This window comes from Pezoporus wallicus, unplaced genomic scaffold (genome assembly GCF_028554395.1).
Source record: "Pezoporus wallicus isolate ANWC-B61680 ecotype Strahan unplaced genomic scaffold, APGP_CSIRO_Pwel_v1 contig_7892, whole genome shotgun sequence".
Classification (NCBI taxonomy): Eukaryota; Metazoa; Chordata; class Aves; order Psittaciformes; family Psittacidae; genus Pezoporus; species Pezoporus wallicus.
The window spans coordinates 483448-505410 of record NW_026641897.1 but is presented as its reverse complement, the minus strand read 5'-3'; the positions used below and the strand labels follow the sequence as shown (position 1 = coordinate 505410).

The 21963-nt window shown below is 55.5% G+C and overlaps 1 protein-coding gene across 16 annotated transcripts in view; it reads right to left on the bottom strand.

Moving 5' to 3' along the window:
- Positions 1 to 19044, bottom strand: part of PAX2 (paired box 2) — a 96560-nt gene extending 77516 nt beyond the window's left edge. For 3 of the 16 annotated variants that reach the window (XM_057425703.1, XM_057425694.1, XM_057425701.1), the window contains exons 1-3: positions 6661 to 6771; positions 2757 to 2922; positions 1356 to 1553 (exon numbers count right to left, since the gene is read on the bottom strand). In XM_057425703.1, coding sequence (XP_057281686.1) covers positions 1356 to 1553; positions 2757 to 2922; positions 6661 to 6703 — 407 coding nt within the window. In that variant the 5' untranslated portion in view covers positions 6704 to 6771. Of the gene's footprint in view, positions 1 to 1355; positions 1554 to 2756; positions 3845 to 6660; positions 6772 to 18478; positions 18628 to 18848 lie in introns of those variants that run through there. The other 13 variants (XM_057425688.1, XM_057425692.1, XM_057425691.1 and 10 more) reach the window with 10 other exon arrangements.
- Positions 19045 to 21963: the final 2919 nt, after the last annotated feature.

Here is a 21963-nt window from a genome sequence, read left to right as displayed (position 1 = left end):
GGCTATTTAATTTTTGCTTCCCTTGCTATAAATACACCAGGTTTTAAAAAAAGAACTGGCTAAACTTGTTATATATCAAAAGGGCCAATATACTGACTTGTGCAGTTTTATCTATGCGGACACTACAAGAGCATGCGTGCATATTTACCGACACCCCATATACATTAATTTGAGTGGGAAGCACTGTATATTTGGGATTGCATGCAAATTTTTGTGTGTTCTTGCTCAGTTGGTGAGGTATTCCATGCCTATGTATGTACCTTTTGCAAATACCCTTGTGTTACCCTGTTTCTGGAGGTTGTATTTCTGAGGGCATAGCCGAGGTATCTGTACATTACATTGCACTAAACCAGCGTGATTACTTTTACTGTGTGTATGTGTTGCCAGAGTATGAAGATCCGATGTATGCCGCTTCTGCATGTGCAGACATGTGGACAGCCCTGCCGTGTGTTAGTACCTAATTACAGCTATCACCGGCCTTTCTCTCCACCATCGACCCTCCTTTTTTTTTTTTTTTTTGCCTGTCATATGGTTATTTTTGTCACCTCAAACCTGAGACCAAATCTCAGTCCCTCCACCAGCAAAAGTCGCACCCTAACACCTGGGAAAGAACATGGGGGGAAATTGTTCTCCAGGGCTGAATCGATTCTGCTGCTTCCTAGCGCGCTGCGAGGGCCGGGATCGGCCGGAGCCGCAGCAGCGCAGGGAGCAGCGCTCCCCGCCGGGAGAAGGGGCCACTGTGCCTGCCGAGCCGTTCCCTCGGGATAGAGATGAGGTGTGAAACGGGGGAGAGGGTGCAAGGAAATCCTTCCCCCTCCAGCGCTCAGCGGCTCGGGGCTGTAGGCACGGCTTGGCAGCGGGTAAGGGCAGCTGCTCGTTCAGAGCCCTGATACCGCGGCAAGGCTGGCGGTCACTGACCTCCAGAGAGGGGTGTTAAAAGGGACAGGGGAAAACCTGGCTCCAGCACCCGTCACCCCGAAATGCCCCCCGGCCTTGCGGCGCCGCCGGTTGCTCGGCCGGGAGATTACTGCTCCCGCCGCACTGCCGCCTGCTCGGCCCGTGCGGGAGCCGCAAGCCGCAGCCCTGCGGCAGGAGCAGCGAGCCCCTGGGCAGAACTGCTTCACAGCTGCCCGGGCCTGGGCTCGGGGCTCCTGGCGGGGCCAGGCAGCACCCGGTAGGACGGGGCCAGGGTCTGGCGGGCCATGGCCAGCGCTCCCGCTGCGGGCCGGGGGGCTGGAGCAGTCTGGATCTAACCTGGCCGAGGAAGGGTCAGGCTGTCTGCGCTGTTGATAGGGGGTTTATGGGGCCGTAAAGAGGCGATTGAGCCGCGAGAAGGGCTGCGGGGTTGCCCTTACCTGTTTATGGAGGAGACGCTGGGGACCGTGTCGTTGTCGCAGATGCCCTCGGCCAGTAACCTGTCCCGGATCTCCCAGGCGAACATTGTCGGGTTTTGTCTCTTGTACTCGGCGATTTTATCCACTACTTTGGGGGTCGCTACTTTGGGTTTGGACCCTCCGATCACGCCAGGCTTGATGCTCCCCGTCTCGTAATACCTGCGCAAAGGACGGTCAGTGACCTGCCGTGCTCGGAACAGCCCCGCCGCCCCCTGGCACCCGGTGCCCGCCCGCCCCAAGGAGCTCCCCGCGGCCCCCGGTCCTGCTCCCCACCTTGGCTTCGGCCCGCCGGAGAGCGGCGTCGGGCCGCGGCGTCTCGGGGGCCGCATAGCGCAGCTCAGCGGGGTGCCGGGCCTCCTGGGCTGAAGCTGGGGAGGTCCCTTCTCTGCAGGGCTCGCTCCCACTCTCCTTCCCCTCCGCCCACCTTTTTTCTCCCTCTTTTTTTCCCCTATGTGTGAGAAGCGAGGGGCGCTGGGCTGTTCGCTGCCTCTCCCTTCCCCCGCCTTACACGCACACACTAGTTTCAGGCCCAGGCATCGGGAAACAAAATAGAAACCCTCTCCCCGGTGCAGCTGGCCGTAGGCGAGGCCCGCTGACCGCTGGGACGGGACGGGAGGCAGGGGAGGGAGCACAAGCAGTGCCGGGCTCACACCTCCTCCCCAGCCAAGCTTTCCCGTCTCGGGGCGCTGGCAGGGCTGTGAGTCGGGAGCACGGTTTATCCATCCCCAGCCCTCCTCGTGACCCGTAACGGGCAGCTGCAGCCTATCTCTCCGTGTCCACCAGCTCTGCCCGCGGCTCTGGCCGGCCCTTGGAAGCCGCACGCAGCGCCCGGGGCTCTGCTGCCTGCTGACACGGCTCCGGATCCCGGCCGCAGGGCCCGGGCCGCCAGCCCCCCCCAGCCTGCTCTGCGGATTATTTCACACCACATTTGGCGCCGATCGGTTACCGCGGGTGTTTATTTATTTATTTGCCCCGTTGTGTGTTTATTTACCCGTGTGTTTGCTAAGGCCGCTAGCGGATTGTTGCGAGTTGTGGATTTTTGTTGTTGTTGTGGATTTTTTTTTCCTTCTTTCGTTTTTTTTCTCTCTCTTCCCCCCCCCCCCCCCCCCCCCCCCCCTTTCTTTTTTCCGCCCTTCCGCCCACCCCTCGCAAATTGTCTGTCTTCCCAAGAGTTTCCAAACACAAACGGGGAGGGGGAAGCCCGTCTTCGGCGGCTGGAGGCCGGGGCCCTTCTCAGCCCCGGGCTCCAGCTGTGCGGAGGTGCTGGGGCCGCTCGGGAAGGGGAGGGAGGTCACAGCGGAGCGGGGAAGGGACCCACGGTTGCCGTCCCAGGGGAGGAGAAGGAGCTGCCTCTGTCCTTACCTGCCCAGGATCTTGCTGACACAACCGTGGCTGACCCGCAGCTGCCTGGAAATGTCACAGGGTCGCACCCCCTGGTGAGCCAGCTCCACTATCCTTTGTCTCACCACGTCAGGTAGGGGCCTGCCGTTCACAAACACCCCCCCGAGCTGGTTCACACCCCCGTGCCCTGCTGGGGAAAGAGAAATAAAAAAAACACAACAACCCACGCACACCAGAAACACACCGTTAGTCGTGGGCTCTTCACCACTCATAACTGCAAAATCTCCAGCCACTACAGATGGATGGGGGTAATGGCAGGGGGTTGAAGGAACAGGACATGGAGGAGAGAGAGAAGAAGAGAAATAGGAAGAAAGAGAGAAAGGAAGAGGGAAAAACAGGGAGAATAAGAGACAGAGAATGAGGGAAGAAATAGATAACGAGAACAAGAAAGAGAGAAGGAAAGACGTAAAGAGAAGGAAATGTAAAGAGACAAGGCAAAGAAAAAAGAAGAAAGGAGAGTGAGCAAGAGAGAAAGGGGAAGAAAGGAGGAAATATGGGAAGGAAAGAGAAGGCAGAGTGGATTTCACGAGCCGGGGATTGTCCGCCGAACGCCGCCTCCCTCCCTCCCTGGGCGGGAGAGCCCGTGTCCCTCTCGCGGCCCCCGCCGGAGCGGCGGTTGCTTGGCCCGGAGCGGCAGGCGAGGGGGGTGAGCGCCCCGGCGGCTCCTCTCCCAAGGGCTGGGGATAGATGTGCGCCCCAACTCCCGAGCTCTGCTGCTCGGCGGCGCAGGCGGCCCCGCCGCAGCCCCTGCTCTCTGCTCCCGGGCTTTTCCTCTCTCTTTTCATTTTCTTTCACGATTTTCTATCACGTTGTCAATTAGAGTTACTGGCGAACCCCGCCCTCCCTCACCCCGCGGCATGTCCCCCATGCACCGCGTCCTCTCCCGTTATTTTGGGATGCGAGTTGAAGGGATTCAGAGAGAGAAAGAGAAAGGGAAAGAAATGTAGAGAGTGGGAGGGAGAGAGAAAATATTTTGTGTCCCGCGGCCGGTGTTCGTTCACAAACAGACCCCCACTCTCCTCACCCAGCTTGCGAGCTTGAAAGGAAAAATCCTTCGGTAAAAATAAATTATAATTCTAACACACTCGTGCTGGTCTGTCTTTTTTCTTTTTCTTTTTTTCCCTCACACAAACCTAATTCAGAGAGAATTTTAAAAATGCTCCTTTTTCCTCTGTTCCCCCTTTCCAGGCAAAACCCCGCTTTCTCTCATCTAAAACTGCTATGATCGCCTTTTTCCGATCTTTCTCCATTTCGAGAAATGACTTGGGGGAAAAAAATAAGTGTGCACCTGCTCAGCGCGGGCAGGGGAACGGAGCGAGGGAATAAAGAGAAATACCTCCTGTGGGGGCTCGGCGGGACCACCACCGGGGCGATCAGCGGTAGGGACGGGAGCGGTTCGCCCTGCCCGGGCGGGAGGGATGCATGAATGGATGGATGGATGGATGGATGTATGCTCGCTCGCAGCGGTGCAGCTTCGCTAACACTGCTACCTGCGCGTCTCTATCTCCGAAGAGCCAGCTGATATAGCTGTGGAGCGCACACTGTATTAAAGCTTTCTTTTCACACAACCCTAACCTTCTGCACTTCTGCATCTTCCTCGCGAAGAGATCTTTGTTCGTTTTGCAGTTTGCTGAAAAATGGTCTGTTTGTATTTTCGCTAAGGTTTTTTGTTTTTTTTTTCCCTGGGGTTTTCTTTTTTTTCCTCTCTCCCCTGCTTCTGACACTGACTTATTGGCTCTGAACTTAGTGGAAACTCTCATTGCCCTGCGATCGATCCAAGTCCTTTTCTCACAAATAGAGTTTTTTCCTTCTCCCTCACCCCTGCAGTAACACCTCCACATACACCCTCCCAGCTGCCTCTGCCGGGCCCCGGCTGCCTTCCGCGTCCTTTCCCCAGGAGCAGGGCTTATTCGCTGCACTCTTTTGTTAGTCTTTCTTAAAACATGTTTAGGGGTTCAGTGGGGAGGAGGGATATTTATCGTCCTGAAACCCGCAGGTGTATGTTGCCGTGTGTTTTCTTCATTTGTTCAGAACCCCTTCTGCACATGTTGCCTCTAAAGTTACAGGACAGCAATTTCTTCGGCAACTCCATGATAAATAATTCAAGGCACCTTTTATAACTCGCATTACAAAGTATTAAAAGGCAACAGATGCAAAAAAGATTAAAAATGAATAATTCACATTCTCGCAGCCCAGATATTTTTCACGAGTTTGTTTTGCTCTGTCCCGTGGTTTTCTAAGGTTATTTCTATCGGAGCAGCGAGATATTTGTGTGTATTTATATGCCTGTGAGTGCCGATGTCTCTGCACACACACACCCTCTCCCATACAGATGGTGTTCTGTGTGTGAGGAGCTCGTGCCTGCGTGTATTTTAATTGCTCACTAATATCTCAGTCTGTCGCTCTACAAATACACTTCATGGAACAAATCGAACGTTGATTTTGTTACTAATTTTTTTAATCGGAACCCAAAATAAAATAAAACTGGAGTTTTATTTTGAAAGCAGCGGCAGTGAGAAGCCTCTTTCGGCTGCATGTTCCGATCGTACCGGAGGCAGAATTACTGCCATCGCGGCTGGAAGCGGGTCGCACCGCTGGAAATTAAAAATCATGTCTAATGCACGAAGCTGTTTTCCGGTAAAGGTCTTGGAAAATTAAACACTACGTTTTAAGCATTGTATCCTGGAAATCATTCATTTGGAAACAGGAAGACAGTTGCCTACACCCCCGTCTGGGGATCTGAGGATGGGTTTGTGTTTCTGCGCCTTCCTTCTCACGGCAAAAATCGGGATTTTTTAAACTTCCAGCATTTCCATTTTTCGGTTGGGTTTGCTGCAGCGGGCAGGGCGTGTCCTCAAAAGTTTCGGTGTCAAAAGTTACAAATTGCTCTTAATTATTCATTTCCTGACCCGAGAAGCTGGCTCCCAATCTCAGCTTTCTATTTGTATTTTTTTTCTTTAATTTAAATCTCGGAAATATTTTCCCTCCTTGCGATGAAATTAAAGTCCCTGAAAATTCCTCGTTACAGTCCCTGGCAAAGGCGTCTTTTCGCTTTCCTCGGTTCCCCTTTTAGAGAAAGGCTCTTTAAAGTGAAAATATATCACGAATGCACTCCCCTCTCTGCCAGGAATGCGTTTAAAATGCACACCGGGGATCTGGCAAATAAACCAGGAGGGACGGTGACTTCTTGGGAGCCTCCGAAGCCACCAGATCTCCCAGCCATACAATTGTCCTATTTTTCCCGCAGTTCAGCCTTTCACCAGACCAAACCAGACCAAAGCACGGAACCGCCACCGACCAACCCGCCATTAATTTGAACCTGACGTCTCCCCTCTCTGTCACTGCCTCTCGAAACCAAAGTGAATAGCATCGGATCGCGGAGTAACCGGGGGTACAGGGCCGCGCAGGACTGCGGGAAGCCCTGGTCAGCTGGGGCAGGGACAGCGACAGGGTACGGCCAGGGGACTGACACGAGTCTGAATAAACTCGTTCTGGCTGAGGGGCAATGGGGAAAGTGCCGCTGCGGAGGAGAGGTCTGGTTCGGAGGGCTCCGCACACCCGCGGCACGGGGAGAGCAGCAGGTAGCTCTCTGGCCCGGGATGGGCGTCCCGGCCACGGCCCCTGCCCCGGCACGGCGCGGCGCGGCAAGGATTGCTGCTCCCGGCCCGGGCTGACCAGCACCATCGCTTGGCCGGCGAATGCCCGTCCTGCCTTCTCTCTAAGCCGGGGTTCGGCCAGGGAAGGGGAGGTTGGCGGTGAAGGGATGGACCTGGAGGAGGATCAGGTGAGAAAGAATGGTTGGGGAAGGAAGAATGGAGGGATGAGAAAAGGGAAGCAGCGGAAGGAGCCGGGCTCCAGTACTCACGGTGCATTGCTGAGAAGGGGTCTGCCTTGCAGTGCATATCCATGGGGAGGCAAAGGAAGGGGAAGAAATCGGCTGAAGCCGCCGTGTCGCCTCTAAAACTCAACTTCAATACTTAGGGGAGAAAAAAAATAAAAAAACAAACCAAACAAAAAAAACAAACCAAACAAACAAACAAAAAAAAACCCAACAAAAACACACAAGGAGAGGAGAGGAGAGGATGGGAGCGCTGGGGAGCGCTGGCCCCCCTGCCCGGCGGAGTGGGGCGAGAAGTACTTTCCGGGGTGCTTTGGGGCCGGCCGGCGGAGTCAGCAGAGTCCGTGGGAGCGGGCGGCTGGCGGCGCCGGGGGGCAGGTGGGTGTCATGGCTGGGGGGGCCCGGAGCATCCCCGGCGGCGGGGAGGGGGTGCCGGGGCAAGGGCCGGCTGACGGCCGGGCGGCAGAAGGCGCAGGAGGACGCGGCTCTCCCTCCTCCTCCCGCGGTCGGGGGCTAGTTCATTTAAGTTCAAAGCGGAGTAGCAATCCCCGGGAAAGCTGCGAGCGGCGGCGCGCCCCCTCCTCTCGGCCGGGCGGAGGATCCGGCGCCCGGCGGACTTTCGCCCGAGGTGGGAAGTGCTTGCGAGGAGCCGGGGCCGGAGACTGGAGCCTCCGCTCCCGGTGTGTGTCTCTCTAAAAGCCGCAGCGCCCTCAGCCCCCCGCCCGCCTCCCCGGAGATGGATGACTTGTCAGACAAAGGCAATAGATTCCGACACTCTCTGATTCGCCAGCGCGCCGAGCCGAGAGCGGCCAGGAGAGGAGAGGAGAGAGGAAAAGAGAAGAGAGGGGAGAGGAGGGCCGGGCCGGCGGCGCTCGGCGCGGGGGGGCGTCGCCTTCGGACCTGGTGGCAGGGGAGCCCCGGCACCGCGCCCCAAGCGCCCCTGGCCACGCGTGTCTGCTCGGCCCGCGAGAGAGGACCAGAGCCCTGCTTTGTTGTCCCTTGTGGCTCTAGACCTTTAACTCCTGTGTTTAACATCCGCACACGCACACACACGCGGCTCGGCAGTTTCATGTCCCTTCGCACGCCCCGCTCTCTTCTACGGAGACTTTACTCGGGATGAAATGGGAGCGATACACACTAGGGCTTCGTGGTGTGCAGCAGGGGTGAGAGCCGGGCGGGAGAGAAAGGGAGTGAGGGGGGAAAGAGTAAACGGGGAGAGGGAGAGTAGGGAGAGCTCGAGAGGGAAAGACATACAAGAAAAAGAAAGGAAAATAAATGGACGCTGGAGAGACCGAGAGAGGGAGAAAGAACGAAAGAGAACAAGAGAGCTTTACGCCTCTCTCTGACCCGGTAGCTTGGGCCCACTTTAGTCATGGCAAAGTTTTCCCTCGCACACAGTTGGGGAAATAACAGCGAATCCAACCTCACTCCACATCTCTGCTGCCTTTTTTTTTACTCTCAATGCTAGATCGGGATTTTAAAATTATTTCACAGGTACGACTACAGCTAAAATAAATGTGGCAGAGTAACAGAGCGTGGGAGTAGTGCCTTCAGAGGGTGATAACCGGGGGTAAAGACACGGGGTTGAAATTGTTCTGAGCTTAGATTTGGTTTTCGGACTAAGTTTACCATCACCTGGAATATACTTTTCTCCTCTTTTCCTCCTTCCTTATCCCTCTGCCTATCTGTCACCAGCCCCTTTGTTTTGTAACCGGTTTAAGTGAAGAATCTCCGAGACATCTTTATGAAATATTTTCCACTGTCTCATAAATCACTCTGGCACTTCAGCTGATGTTTTATCTTTCTCTCCCCCCTCTCTCCTCTCTCTTTCCCTTGTGTGCAAAAAGGATGATTTTGAAGAACAAAAAAGAATCTCGGTTTTAACGCCGCCGAGGGTTACATGTCACGAGGGGCAGCTCTCAGCTCCCCGGGCACCGCCGAAATGCAAGCTCAGCCCCTGACAGCTCTCCACGCAGGGTGACTTTTCCACCGGAGTAGGGGCTCTCCGCCTCTGCCAGGAGCCGCCCTCGCTGCCTCCCATCTGGAGAAGCCAGTTCTCCTCTCTTCGCTTCTCCCCTCCCCGCCTCCCGCGGAGCTCCCTCCGGACGCCAAGTTTGCGAGCGGCCGCGGGCAGCCCCGCCGCCGGCCCGGGTGCCCCATCACCGCCGCCCGCAACTCGCCCACCGGTGTCCGCACCTGCGCCCGGCCGCCCGGTCTCTTATCAGCCGCCCCCCCCCCCCCCCCTTCCCCGCCAGCCCGGCGCAGGCCCCGCGGAGGGGCCGAGGGGCGGCCGGGCGCAGGTGCGGGGCGGTGGCGGCGCGCCTCTCCGCGGCCCCTAGATGGCGCCCTCCGGTCGGCTAGGCGGCGGCGGGCGCTCGGCGGCGGCGGGCCCCCGCGAGCCCTGTCCCCGCGCGCGCGCCTGCCGGCGGGGCTCGGCGGCCGCTAGGTCCCGCAGCGGCACCGCTCCCTCGGCCGCTGTCACGGCCGCCGCTCCGGTACCCCCCGTGCCTGGAAACCACCCTTCGCAACTGCCCTCCGCAGACCGGGGTCGGTCGCTCCTCGCCTTGCAGCGTTTCCTCGCCTCCCACCCCAGGCAGCCCCGGTCGCCCCGCGCCTTCTGGATCGGGCTGAGACGAACGGCGACGGCAGAGTCAGGGCTGAGAGGGTGACAGCCCCAGCAGTGCCCGGTGGAAAGTGTATCTCCTGGCCCCGTACCTGCCTTCCCCAGCCACCCCGGCTTCCAGGCAACTTCCTCACTGCCTCCCGCCCTGGGCCATCAGAAACACTCGGGAGTTCACTTTGTCTTCTGCCAGAGATGCTCTGGGCCTTTATAACTGTTGATTGTACGGCGAGGAGATAGCGTGGCTGGGGGAGCCGGGGGACCACAAATCCCCTCCCCGGAATGTGTGTTGCCGTAGTTTCCTCACTCCCTGTTGCACTTTTCCTTGTTTCAGTGAAGAGGAAAGCAGGAATGACAGACTCAAGAAATACACAACGGGAGCTCTCTGCAAGGCGAAGCTTGGGTCCCACGGCACGGAGGGCACCAGTGAAAATGAGGAAGCCCTGAGCCTGGCAGAACAAGACCATTTTCTTGAGAAAGGGAGGGGGAAAAGGGAAGGAAAGAGAAAGGAAAGTAAGAAGAAAGGAAAGGAAATGGAAATGGAAAGGAAAGGAAAGGAAAGGAAAGGGAGAAAGGAAAGGAAAGGAAAGGAAAGGAAAGGAAAGGAAAGGAAAGGAAAGGAAAGGAAAGGAAAGGAAAGGAAAAAGGAAAAAGGAAAGGAAAAAGAGAAAGGAAAATTAAATGAAAGCGAAAAGAAAATAAGGAAAAAGAAGGAAAGAGCTCCCCGCTCGCTGTCCCCTTCCCCCACCACACATACCACAGTATCACCTGGTGCCCCTTCCCACACCATACTTCCTGGAAGAATTGCTTTGTCAACATTTAAATCCACAGAACAATTTCTGCCTGCCCCGATTAGAAACACAGGCCTTGCCCCACGGCCCCGGCCTGGTCCGTGTGCCCAGCCCGACCGGGCGAGGCCGAGACCACTGCCACGGCTCCACACGCAGCTCCCCAGCCTGCCCCACTTCACCAGCCCTGGGTGGTTTTTTCCCTGTCCCACTTTAAACGACCCTTTCTCTCTCCTTTTCTTTCCTTTTATCTTTTGTTTTTTTTTTTTCCTTTTTTTCACACTTTTTCGTTTTCCTTTCCTTTTTTTTCCCCTCTCTCCTTTTCTTATACTCTTTCTCAAAGAGGATCTGAGGATCTCCCCCTTCTTCGCTAACCCAGCCTCCCTCCTTTAAGCTGGAAACATTTACACTTCAAAAGAGGCGGCCGCCTCTCTGCGGAAATTTCAAGAAAAATAAACTTTCGGGGGAGTTGCGGCGATAGCCATCTCTCGATCTGCTTCATTAGACGGCTTTCTCCAGCTGATCAAGCCTAAATCTTCTCCATTGATCCCATTTCCCACCCCCGGCCCCAATACACATAACCGCGAGGTCTCCGAGGTGTGTTTGGTTCCCCCGCACCTCGCCGGGCTCGCCACGTCTCCGGGGCGCTGGCCAAACAACCGCTTCTGGCGGCAGCTGCCTCCTCACCTCGGCTGCCCGCCGGGGAAGGAGCCCCGGGACTGTGCTGTCTGCGATAGTCCTTGGCTACAGAGCTAGGACTTGCATGAACGTTGGCTCCCAGTTTCCTATGGGTTGTCTGTCTCTGGTGGCGCTGGGAACCAGTTAAAGGCGACCTGCTGCCTGCTGCGGGGCCGGAAGTTTTGTGGTTATATTTATGTTTTGTATTTTTATAACAACACATCGAGGTGCCGCTACCTCCTCTTCTCGCACACCGCCGCTCTTTTTCCCCTTGCCAAGCGGGCGAGCGCTGGCAGCCTAAATGTTGGTAGTTTTAAGGGGGTTTAGATCTGCTGTTAATAATCCCCAGCACCATATTTATAGGATAAATCTGCGCTGACCTTCTATATGTATTTTGCTGACCTGCGACAACTAATTTAACCTCGCCTGGGAAAGTCGGGGGCGAAATCCATGGTTATAAAAAGATAAACAAACAAACAAAATCCTCCCAAACCAAGCCCAGGGATGTGAGCATTTAAGGGAAGGAGTCAGCGTGTGTGTGAGAGGGGTCTGTGAGGAAAGGCGCGCTTTGATAAAACCTTCCCGGGCAACTTTTGGGGTGCTTTGTCTGAGTACATCCCACTGCCTCTCCCTAGGGAGAATCCGGGGGAAAAGAGTGTCCAGACCAGGATGACTCCTTGGGCTGTAGGGATTCCGAGGTCTTATCTTCCCATAGGGCAGAGGGCTGTAGGGCAGGGCCGAGGTGCGGGGCTTCCGCGTGAAGATGAGGGAGCGGGGTCAAAGCTGCCTGGGCCGGGCAGGGCGAGGGGAAGCAAACAGGGCCCCTCCGCCGCTCGCTGCTCCCCCAGCCGCTCTGCCCAGGAGACCCGGGATTGCTCTTGGTGGCCGAGTTTAACAAATAAACGCAAATAAACACAAAGTTAGGTTTAAACGAACAATTAATAAGAAAGAGCGCGAAAAGAAGACCCCCATCCTTCCCCTCCCCCTATGTTTCCGAGCCCCTCTCCCCCTTTCTCTCCCCCTCTAAGCACCTCTGGTCACGTTGGAGGATGAGTTTTTGGAGAGCTTCTGGTACAATATGGAGCACCACGGGCTGCAATTTCACACTCCACAGCACATTCCCCCTAAAGCTACTTTCTTTTTTTCCCATCTAAGACCCCCTCATGTCTCCCCCTCTCTCTTTCTCTCGCTCTTTTGTGAGCCATGGGTGGGTTGCATGTCTGGGGGACGCCGGGGCCGTGAGGAGGCCGACGAACGGGCCCTGCCAGCGGGGCGGGGGCCGTGTGCGCCAGGGGGGCCGCGCTCCCCCTGCCCTGCCCGCTGCTGGCTTTTCCCTTCTCTGCATTTGTTTGCCCTGAATGGTAATAGCCCACGTGTGCTGCTCTTTATTCAGTCACCGACACTTTAACCTCTCCTCTTTACAAGAGAGCGTTTGCCGCAAAAACGAGACAAGCCGGAGACCTTTTGCAGCCTCATTGAGGGGAAGGGGGAAAAAAAAAAAAGGGAAGAAAAAAAAAAAGGAAGAGCGAGCGAGGAAAAGCCAACAATGTGAAGAGACACTTCTGCAACAAAGCCGCCTCTTAGCGCACCGGGCCGGACGGCCCTGGGCCGAGTCTCCAGCCCCCCCGGGCCACAGGCACACGGGGACGTGCACAGCCTGGCGCAGGCCGCCCGAGCTCCCTTCCTGCCCGGGCAAGCCAAGGGGCAGCAGGCCCGGGGCTACCGGTGCCAGGCAGGGCCGCGGTCCAGCCCCTGCCCCCGGGCCTGGGAGCCTTCGCTGCAAGCGGAGACCCGGACCCGGCTCCCAGCAAGCCGGCATCGCCCGCTCGCCGCAAAACCCCCGCCACGTCTCTGTCCTTTTGTATGTCCTCCGGCCGCCGGGACCCTCCGCCCCTCTGCCTGCTCATTGCTTTTCCCCGGAGCGGTGGAGTCGGGGATGGGGGGTGGTGAGGGCAAGGGGCACCATGCTGCTGCTCCTTGGGAGCAGAGGAGCTGGCCCAGATGTGAACCCTCCTGCCCCTTCCGTGCTGTGAGGCTGTGGCACTGGCGAGGCCCAGCTGCCTCTGCCTTTTGCCCTGGGCTGCCGCTGGGGTAGAGCCCCCCCACACCTTCTGCTGCCTCCTCCCCCTGCACTGAAGATGTCTTTTTTTTTTGTCCTACTCTAATTTCTCCATAAAACTCCCGATGAGTGAATTAGACGCTTATTAAAGTCTCCTTTTAATCAGCAGTAGTGGGAGACCCTCACTCCCTCCCTCCCTCTCTCTGCCCGTCCAAGGTTAGTTTGCCTCCGGGCGATTTGCAAATGTTAGGATTTACAGTTATCACACGCAAAAACATTTATATAACCCCTAACTATAATACACCCATAAAAACGGGGAGGGAGCGAAAACTGCTGCGGATCAGCGAAAAACCCTATGGCTTGCCCATTACAGTCCCCGGAAAGGGTAATTCCAGCAGTCAGAGGGGCAAAGTGTGGTAATGACTGCCTGGGATTCGCATCTCCAAAACCTATCGCACAAAGGGACCTGCAGGGAGAGGGGCTGCCGCTGCGCTCCGCTCCCTTCTCACGGCCGGAGGGGGAAGTTGAGAGAGACTTCTCAAAAGCATTAGAAAGTGATAGATACGCCTCGAGTCTCACTTATTCTTCTTTCGCTCTTTTTCTCTTGCTTTCTCTCTTTCGTCTCCTCCCCTTCCACTCCTTCCTTCCTTCCTTCCTTCCTTCCTTCCTTCCTTCCCTCCTTCCTTTCTTCCTCCCTTCCTTCTTTCCCTCCTTCCTTTCTTCCCTCCTTCCGTCCTTCCTTCCTTCCCTCCTTCCTTTCTTCCTCCCTTCCTTCTTTCCCTCCTTCCTTTCTTCCCTCCTTCCGTCCTTCCCTCCTTCCTCTCCTCCTCTCTTCCTCTCTTCCTCGCCTCCCTTTCCTTTCCTTTCCTTTCCTTTCCTTTCCTTTCCTTTCCTTTCCTTTCCTTTCCTTTCCTTTCCTTTCCTTTCCTTTCCTTTCCTTTCCTTTCCTTTCCTTTCCTTTCCTTTCTTTCCCTTTCCCTTTCCCTTTCCCTCTCTCCAACTTTCTTCCTTTCCCTCTCCCCTTCCCTTCTTATCTTTCATCCCAGCCAAGCTGAGCCCGGACAATTTCCATACACACACGAATCCACCTCCCCAGAGCAAGTTGCCCCGCTCGCGTTTCTGACAGCGGTCCCCAAGGTCCTGTGAGAGCCCAGCCTCTGCCCCTCTTGCCCCCCCCACGGCCGGTTCTTCGGGCCGGGGGGATGCCCCGGGAGCCGGGTAGGGAAGGCAGACTCGTTTCCACCGATAAACAAAGGCTGGAAACGCACCAGCAAAGGATCCGACGCGGCCCCTTCGCCCGGAGCGAGAGCCGCAGGTGAGGGCAGGGGCTTGCCCGGCCAGGAGAGGGAGGTCAGCTTGTAAGGCACTACTTGAGGCGGCGGGGGGGCGGGGGGGGAAGCTGTATGCGGCGCTTCAGAAGGAACAGGTCCTAAGTTGGTGAGGAAACTTTCTTCCTCCTCCCCTCTTTCTGAGGAAGCTGGAAAACCGGCGATTTCAGTTCTCTCTCCGCATATCCCCTCAGCATAAGGGCACTCATTCATTCCCTTCCCTGGCTGGGAGCCGGGAAAGCCCAAGTTCGGCGCCTAATTAGAAAGAGTGGCAGGAAGAGTCATTCCTCTTTAACATCAGCAGTTAATGGCCTCGGAGTTTAGTGCATCTGAGGAGGAAGTCTCACGGGGAGAGGCAGGGGGATGGAGCTTGTGGGGAAACGGAGGGGCCGACAGAAGTGGGGGGTCTTTTAAGCATGGTGGAGGATCAGAAGGAGAGATTAAAGGAAGGACGGAAAGGGAGAATTTTGCCTTAAAAAGAGGATCTCTAAGGTGGAGGGGGTGGGGAAGGATTGCACTGTGAGCCGACACCACATTTCCCCTCCGGTTGCCTTGGCTGCCTCAGCCGGGCGGGTTCGGAGAGCAGCGTAACCGGGGAGCAGCTGGGAGGGACAGTGGCAGGCAGCAAAGGAGAGATGAGCGGAGCCGGGATAAGGGGATGGAGGGAGGGATGGAAGGAGGCAGGGAGCTCTTCCGAGCCGCGGAGCGCTTTTCCTGGCTGCCTTTCTCGCCTTCTCCTCTCTCGCACCTCGGTCCTTTCCCTCCTTCTCTCCTCTCTGAGGTTTGCAAAGCCAACGTCACCAATCAATACGACCCCCGGCTCTGTGGGTGCGTGTGTGTGTGCGTGCGTGTGTGGGAGCGTGTTTGTTGATCCTGACCTGCTGGACTTCAAAAATCTGCCGCTTCAGACTCCCTCCCAGCCTGTAAGTTCAGAATTACAACCTTCTACATCTATGCAAACTTTTATTTGTCGGAGAATACCTTTCTCTGGGAGAAAGAGGAATTGTCACCATGTGATCGGCTAATTTCTGACACGCGGGGCTATACCCCTCCCCCAGCGTGGGGAAAAATCATCTCCCGTGGATCTCTTTGAACTGTGCACAATCCATAACTTTGGCAATGTGTATGTACAGTGTTATTTCTGCAAGGCAGTTTTCCAGGGTTAGGGGAGGTGGTTGCATTCTGCTAAATGGATCCTTTGTGGTGAGTGCAGATTTATGCCCAGTTTTGATTTATAATTAAATTAGCTTCTAATTTGCAATATGTGTGTCTGTGTTTAAAATGTATCTAATCTGTGAAACTGAGGACGGGGGCACTTTAAATTAAAATCTACCTTTCGCCTCGAGGGTTTATTTATGAAGGGATAGCCGGGAGGGCAGCGTGCAGCAGGAAAGCGGGTCTGTAATTTCCATTAGGAGATGTCAATCAATCCTTCTCAATACATCAATTAATAAATCCGATTGGTGCTGCAGGCTTCTCCCCCCGGGCACTCTTTCTGGCCGGATGGGGAAGTGTGAAGGGAAAGCAAACTTTGGCCGGGAAGTCCCCGCTGGCAGCTCTCGGCCCGGCGCCCCCCTTTCCTCCTCCTCCGGCCCTGCGCTGGGCTCCGGGACCGGCTCCAGCCTCGGCGCTGGGGGCTGCAGGCGAAGCCGGCGGGACTCTCCCCGTCGGCTCTCGGGCTCTGGCAGAGGTAAATTAACACAACCTGGTGAGGTATAGTCGTGCCAGAGGCACGGCCCGGTGCGTCGGTGGGGGGGCGCACACGCGGTTAGAGCCGGGCCTGGGACCCCCCGTCTTAGCTGATTTATATTTAGGCTTCACTCTAAACGACACCCCCCTCCCCACGCTCCATCCCGCCCCATGCAGCTCTAACTAGGGCAGGAACTATCATGGTTTTTTTCGGTTGTTTTCTAGGGAACCACAGCACCCAGCTTTCATTTTTCACAATTGAAAAGGGGCCGGGGGTGGGGAGACTCCTCCAGACTGACAGCTCCTCCTGGCTCTCTGCTGCTGGCAAGCGCCCTACACCTGCAGACCAGCGGGAACTGGAAGGGAAAGGGGATTTCTTTATTACTATTTTTTGTAGTTCTTAACGGGAAAATACAGGGATTCCGTGGTCTCCCTCTAATTTAGCAATGACACCGATTCTCCTTCGTTCTTACTGGTTGTTCAGAAGAGCACCAGCGCGGCGGGTAGGCGCTGGTCGGGGAAGCCCGGGGCCGGCGACGGGACAAGGTGCACCGGGGTCTTCCCACTGGGTCTCTGCCCTTAGAGGTTCCCAGAGTCAGAAAAAACAGACATACAAAACTAAATCAAGGTGTCGCCTCCCTGCCTTCTGAAACCCCTAGAGACGTAGAAAAGAAGCTCGGAGGATGGGAGAGCATCTTCAAACTTCTCCGTAGCCATCATCATCATCAAGCCTGTCTGCTTGATTTAAACCCAGCACGAGAGGGAACACGCTGTCGCTGAACGCTGTCTCCTCAGCCTCTTCTTCCCCCCCAACCCAGACACACGGGTTTTACTCTCGGATCTGCGGCTGTGCTGGCGGTTTGGGCGGCTCGGCACAAGCGCCTTGTGCGTATCTGAGCGAGTGGGGCAGCGCTGGGCAAACACGGCGCTGCGAGGGGGGCACGGACTGCCGGGGCTTGAGGGCCCAACTTCGGGAGGAACCAAGTGAAAAGAAGAGAGATTGAGAGAGAGTCTCACAGGCAGCTTGATCCCATTAGCTCCGTCCTTGGGTTGCATATTTATACGGTCTAGGAGGTGAACAGATGGACTATCAATTTAATTCCATCTTCAACACCATCAGAGATTGATTTTCTACTCGCTTTTAATTTTGCCATAATTAATTAGATCATTACAACTGTTTTCTATTGATCTCCCTATTTAAACCTCAGATGCAAAGGGACTTCGGCAGATCCTTTAAAAACACAGAAGGGAAAAGGAACAGAGGGGGTTGCAAACTTTGTGATGTTTTTTTCGGTTTCGACTTAGAAGATTTTTGGTGCAGAACAGTGAAAAAAAGCTGCTGTGGCCTTTTCTTTTAGGAAGCCTTTTCGGTTGCCTTTATATTTTCCCCTTATGCTTTGCTGAATCTTTGTAATATATATGTATAATATATAGCATATATAATAGATTTAATTGATTCGATGATGAAAATATACGCTCCCACGTGTACGTGTGTATATGCACATATATGCACACACATGCACACAACGTATTTAATATTAAGATTTACGGGTGTGGTGCACACTCATATACGGGGAATGTATCGACAGAAAAGAGAGGTGTTTTTCTGAAGGGCGGGTGTTTTCACTTGACTCCCCTGTGTGTCCCTATTTGTGCACCTCAATCACCTCTAGATCGGGAATATTTCTCCCTGTTACTCCGCCAGAGCTGACAAAGGAAAACCAGAGCTGCAAGCCCGGTGCCCAGCGCCGCCGGAGCTTTTATTTCCAAGCCTCCCCTTCAGCAAGCGCTTGGCAGCAGCACTGCTCTGTGCTGACACTCGGCGAGGCTTGCATTTTAAATCTCCATGTGCCTTTTGTCTCCCAAATTAAAAGCTCCGTTTCTATACGTAATTTGAGAGAACCAAACCGCGTAATTGTGCCTTTATACCGCGAGCGGCAGACGCCGCGGAAAACCAAACCTGTCCTCTCCGGCGGGGTTCGTTTGAAGCTTTGTTTGCAAATCATAAAATTGACGACGGGGAGAGGGGGTCGACCCGGAGCTCCGTCCGCCGGCGGGGCAGGGCTGGGGGCGCAGAGCCACCGGCGCGGCCCCGGCCCCGCCGACACCGGCCAGACGCGGGCTGCCAGAGAGACCTGCAGCGGGGCCGGAGCGAAAGAGCCACCGGAGCGAGCAAAACTCCACGGGATGGGGAGGGAGGCGGTGGGAGAAGAGTTTAGGCGTTGCCCTGAACTCTCTGCTGACGGGAGGGAGCTCCGGGGATGAGGCAAATAGCCAAAACCGGAGCGTGAATCCGGCTGAGGGCGGGTGGCGGCGGCTTGCGCGGCCGGGCCGAGCGGCGGGGGACGGTGAGGCAGAGCGGCCGGGGCGGCGGGGACAGGGGACCCGGGACTCGGCCCAGGGCCCGCTCTCGGCTGGAGGCTCCGCTGAGGGTCCCTGCGAACTTCGCAGGGTGACCACGGTGGGGACCGGCCCTTCGAGGGAGGCTGGAGGAGGCACCCGTTAGGAAGGGGGGTATTTAGCAGGTGAGATGGCAAGTGTTAGAGAGGGGAATCTGGCGAGGCGAGGAGGGTGAGTGTGGAGGAGAGCAGAAGCAGGCTGCCTCCTGCCAAAGGAGGGAGTTGGGGGTGACGGTCTCATCCCTCCCTGCTGAATATTCAGCGCCCCCCCCCGCCCCCCTTACCTGCTCTCCCTGAGCTCTGAGCCATGGCTCCCCTGCCTAATGGCCCGTCTCCCCGGGACGGCTGCAAAACAGTAGATCCACCGCGGCCTTTTCTTCGCTTCTCTCCTCCCCGCTTGGGTGTCTTGCTTTCCCCCGCTGACTTTCGAGATCTAGGCGCAACCACCCAAAACTAAACGGTTTAGATAACAACACACACACACCAGAGCACCACCACCACCACAAAAAAAAAAAAAAAAAAAAGCCACAGAGAAAGAAACGCCGCTCTACTGAGCCGGGACAGGCTAAAAGGAGGGGAAAATAAATAACAATCAAAGCAAATGCAGCGCGTTTGCAAAGCAAATGCTGCTTATAAAAGTGGAGAGGGGCTCACCTGCTCCAATGTACAGGGCTGTGCAGTTGGGGAGGAATGGGGCTGGGGAGGGGGATCTTGGCAGGGGGGCAGCGTCTGGACTTTGATTCTGCTTCCCCTTGCCCCCTCCCGCAAACTGGCTACCTGTAGGGAAGTCTTGTTGCAACAGCAGATTAATTTGTTGTCTTATTACCATAAAAATGTGCTCGGAGAGGGAGGACGCGGGACAGAGGAGGAACTTCCTCCAAGTTGAAAAGGGAGGCGGTGGGCTCTTGCTGCGGGGGAAGCGGGCCGGGGCGGGGGGGTATAGCCGGGGGGGTTCGCAGCCGCCGGGACCTGGCAGCCTCCGGGACCTGGCAGCCTCCGGGTGGGGTGGCGGGGCCGGGGACTCTGGCGTTTACTTTTGAGGCTGCGGGGGGCAGTCCTGTGAAGTCTGCCCTGTGAGAGCCTGGCTTTGTGCTTCTGCGAAATTATCTATCTGCCCATGCATTTATCTGTTCACTCGTCTCTTTCTCCCTTCTACGGGTGCGTTTTTGGTAAAGGTTTTGCGACAAAAAAAAAAAAAACACAACAAAAACCAAAAAACCAAACCAAACCAACAAACAAAACCATAAAAAAAAGCTCCAAAGAAGAAAAATTCCCAGTGCTAAAGACATCACTGAGCGAATATTTTTCTTTCTCTCTTTCTAACCCCCCTCTTCCATCTCCCCATTGATTGAAAGTCTCTCTCAGCTCCAACAAGGAGTCCCAGGAAAAATGAACCATTCTGCTATCGATTCTTCATTAAAATTACATTTCTGCATTTGCTAAATTGGTTTTAAAAAGCTTCCCCTGTTATTATTGTCTTGTCAGAGCCGGCGGTGCTGGGCAAACAGTATTTAAAAGCTTGGGATCTCTCCAAGATGAGGCTGTTGGGGGGTTTGTTGGGCATGTGCTGTTTTTTCTAAAGTGTTTAGGAAAATGTTAACAACGCGGACTGGAGAAAAGGATGCCCCGGACAAGAGGAGCACTGCGAAAATAAAGAAGGTGGAGGGAGCGCTTTCCTTCATAACACTTAAAAATCATCGATTGTCGCTTCAAGCAAAGGGAGAAAAAAAAGAAGTTTAATTTTAAATATTAAAATGGGACGGCAAAAGTCAATAATGGCAGCAAGGAGTATTTTTCTAAGACGTGGTCTCCAGCCCGCTCTGCAGCAGCCGCCGGATCTATCTGGAGTGGCTGCTCGCCCCGCTGCAGCCCGAGCCCTGCTCCTGCCGCTTGGAAACCTGCTTCCACGGGGAGATGTTTGAATAAGTCCAGCTGACCCTCAGACGCGCACCGGCTTCCTCCGACCTAACCCCGAGAAGCTCCACGGAATCCCCCTCCTCCCTCCCAGACCCATGTGGGAAAAACCCAGGAGGGACTCTGGGAGATTTACTTCGAATTCTGCAAATCTCTCTCGAAAGAGCAGGGAAGCAGAAATGTCTTCCTGATGTGTTTATCCCCTAATCAGTTCATTAGTTATAAACAACATGACATTAGAAGTTAGGAGGCAGTTGATATTAATTTTTATTTAACTAGTTGATGTTTAATCCGTCACGCCAGGCTGCTTAGAGAGAGCTGGCTGACACAAACCAGTTAGAACTTCATACACAGCGATGATCGTCCCGGCACCGGGACAAACAAACGCCGGCGGGGGGGGGGGGGGGGGGGGGGGGGGGGGAGGGGCCGGGAAACGGAGGAAAAGCGGGAGAGGGGCAAGACCAGAGAAGAGGGAAAAGCAGCAAAGGAGGCTGGAAAATTCCTCCCCCCTTCCCTCCCCCCCCCCCCAATAAAGAGAGGGGAAGGGGGGAGGATCCACCAAAAAACATAAGATGTGGATGGGCAGAGAGGGGGAAGGGTGAAAAATCTGTCCAGGAGGCTGAGCCGGGCTGGCCGGGAGGAGCAGGAGCCCGTGCCAGGCACCCCTGCGGCCAACAGGGCCGGGGCCGGCTGCGGGTCCCCGCCCGGCAGGGGGACAGAGCCGGGGGTCGCACAGAGGGAGTCCTCCTCTTAATTAAAAGAGGGGCCCGATCACAGGGCTGATCGAGGGGAAACAGCAACACATGGTGGGGCCGGGTTAAACGAGAAGCGGGCTTCTCCCGCCTTGCCGGGGTGTAACAGTTCCTTTTGGTGTCAGTCTGCGACCCTTAACCAAGGAGCACAAGTGCTGCCGCAAATAAAAGGAGCGAACGATTAAGGAGGGAGGGCTTGTGGGTCCGTTTTCGGACACACATCTCTTCCTACCTTAGAGCCGTGCTGAAGCATTACCTAACTCGAGCCTAGAATTACAGACTTTCCTACTGTAGTTTTTTGTTTCTCCCTCGCAACAGGCTGGTACCGTACAGTTGGCTATAGGTACCTGTTTGGCTATACAGCATCTTTATATACAGCACTCTCTTCGCTTTATGCAGGGACCCCACCAGCATGTGGGACCCACACCCCGCCTTTGCTTCCGAGGTGACCACAGCATTATCCCAACACCTCTCTGGCCTGTGGTGGGACCCCCGGCGTTGCTCCCTCTGGGTGAGTGCTCCTGTACCTCCCTCGTGTGCCTGTTCACTCGTCACTGTTCAGAACGTATTAACGTGAGCTGCTATAATTATATCAGCACGTATTTCACAATTAAAGCCTTTCTTGGACAATCAGGAAGAGACACTGGGCAGTAGCTGGGTGCGTTGCTTGCCCTGAGCGCCGGTTCCTCCGTGCAGCTGTAGCCGTGTGGCTGTGACTACAGGGAAAGTGTTCCTGCCTACGACCCATATTTTAATATCAATTTCCATATTAATTAATCACACCATCTATCTGCTGGATAAAGGAAATAGTTCACATTCCGAAGAAAATTGCCTGCTTTCCTGCAGTTAATAGTTAACTTCGGAGTAGAAAGTTCCCAGGGAAATGGGGAGGCGGAGGAGCAAGGAGAGCCCCGGCCTCACCCCTCTCCCCGGCCACGACACCCCCGGGGCAGCATTCGGCCCCTCCGCCGAGGGCTCGGGGCTCCGCTGCCTTCCGAGTTTGGGGAAAGCAACCGGAACCGGGTGTTTTAAGGAATACACTTCAGATGGGGTTGGGGGATGCAGGAGGAAGGCAGGCTCTTTCCCCATAGACCGAGGCAGAA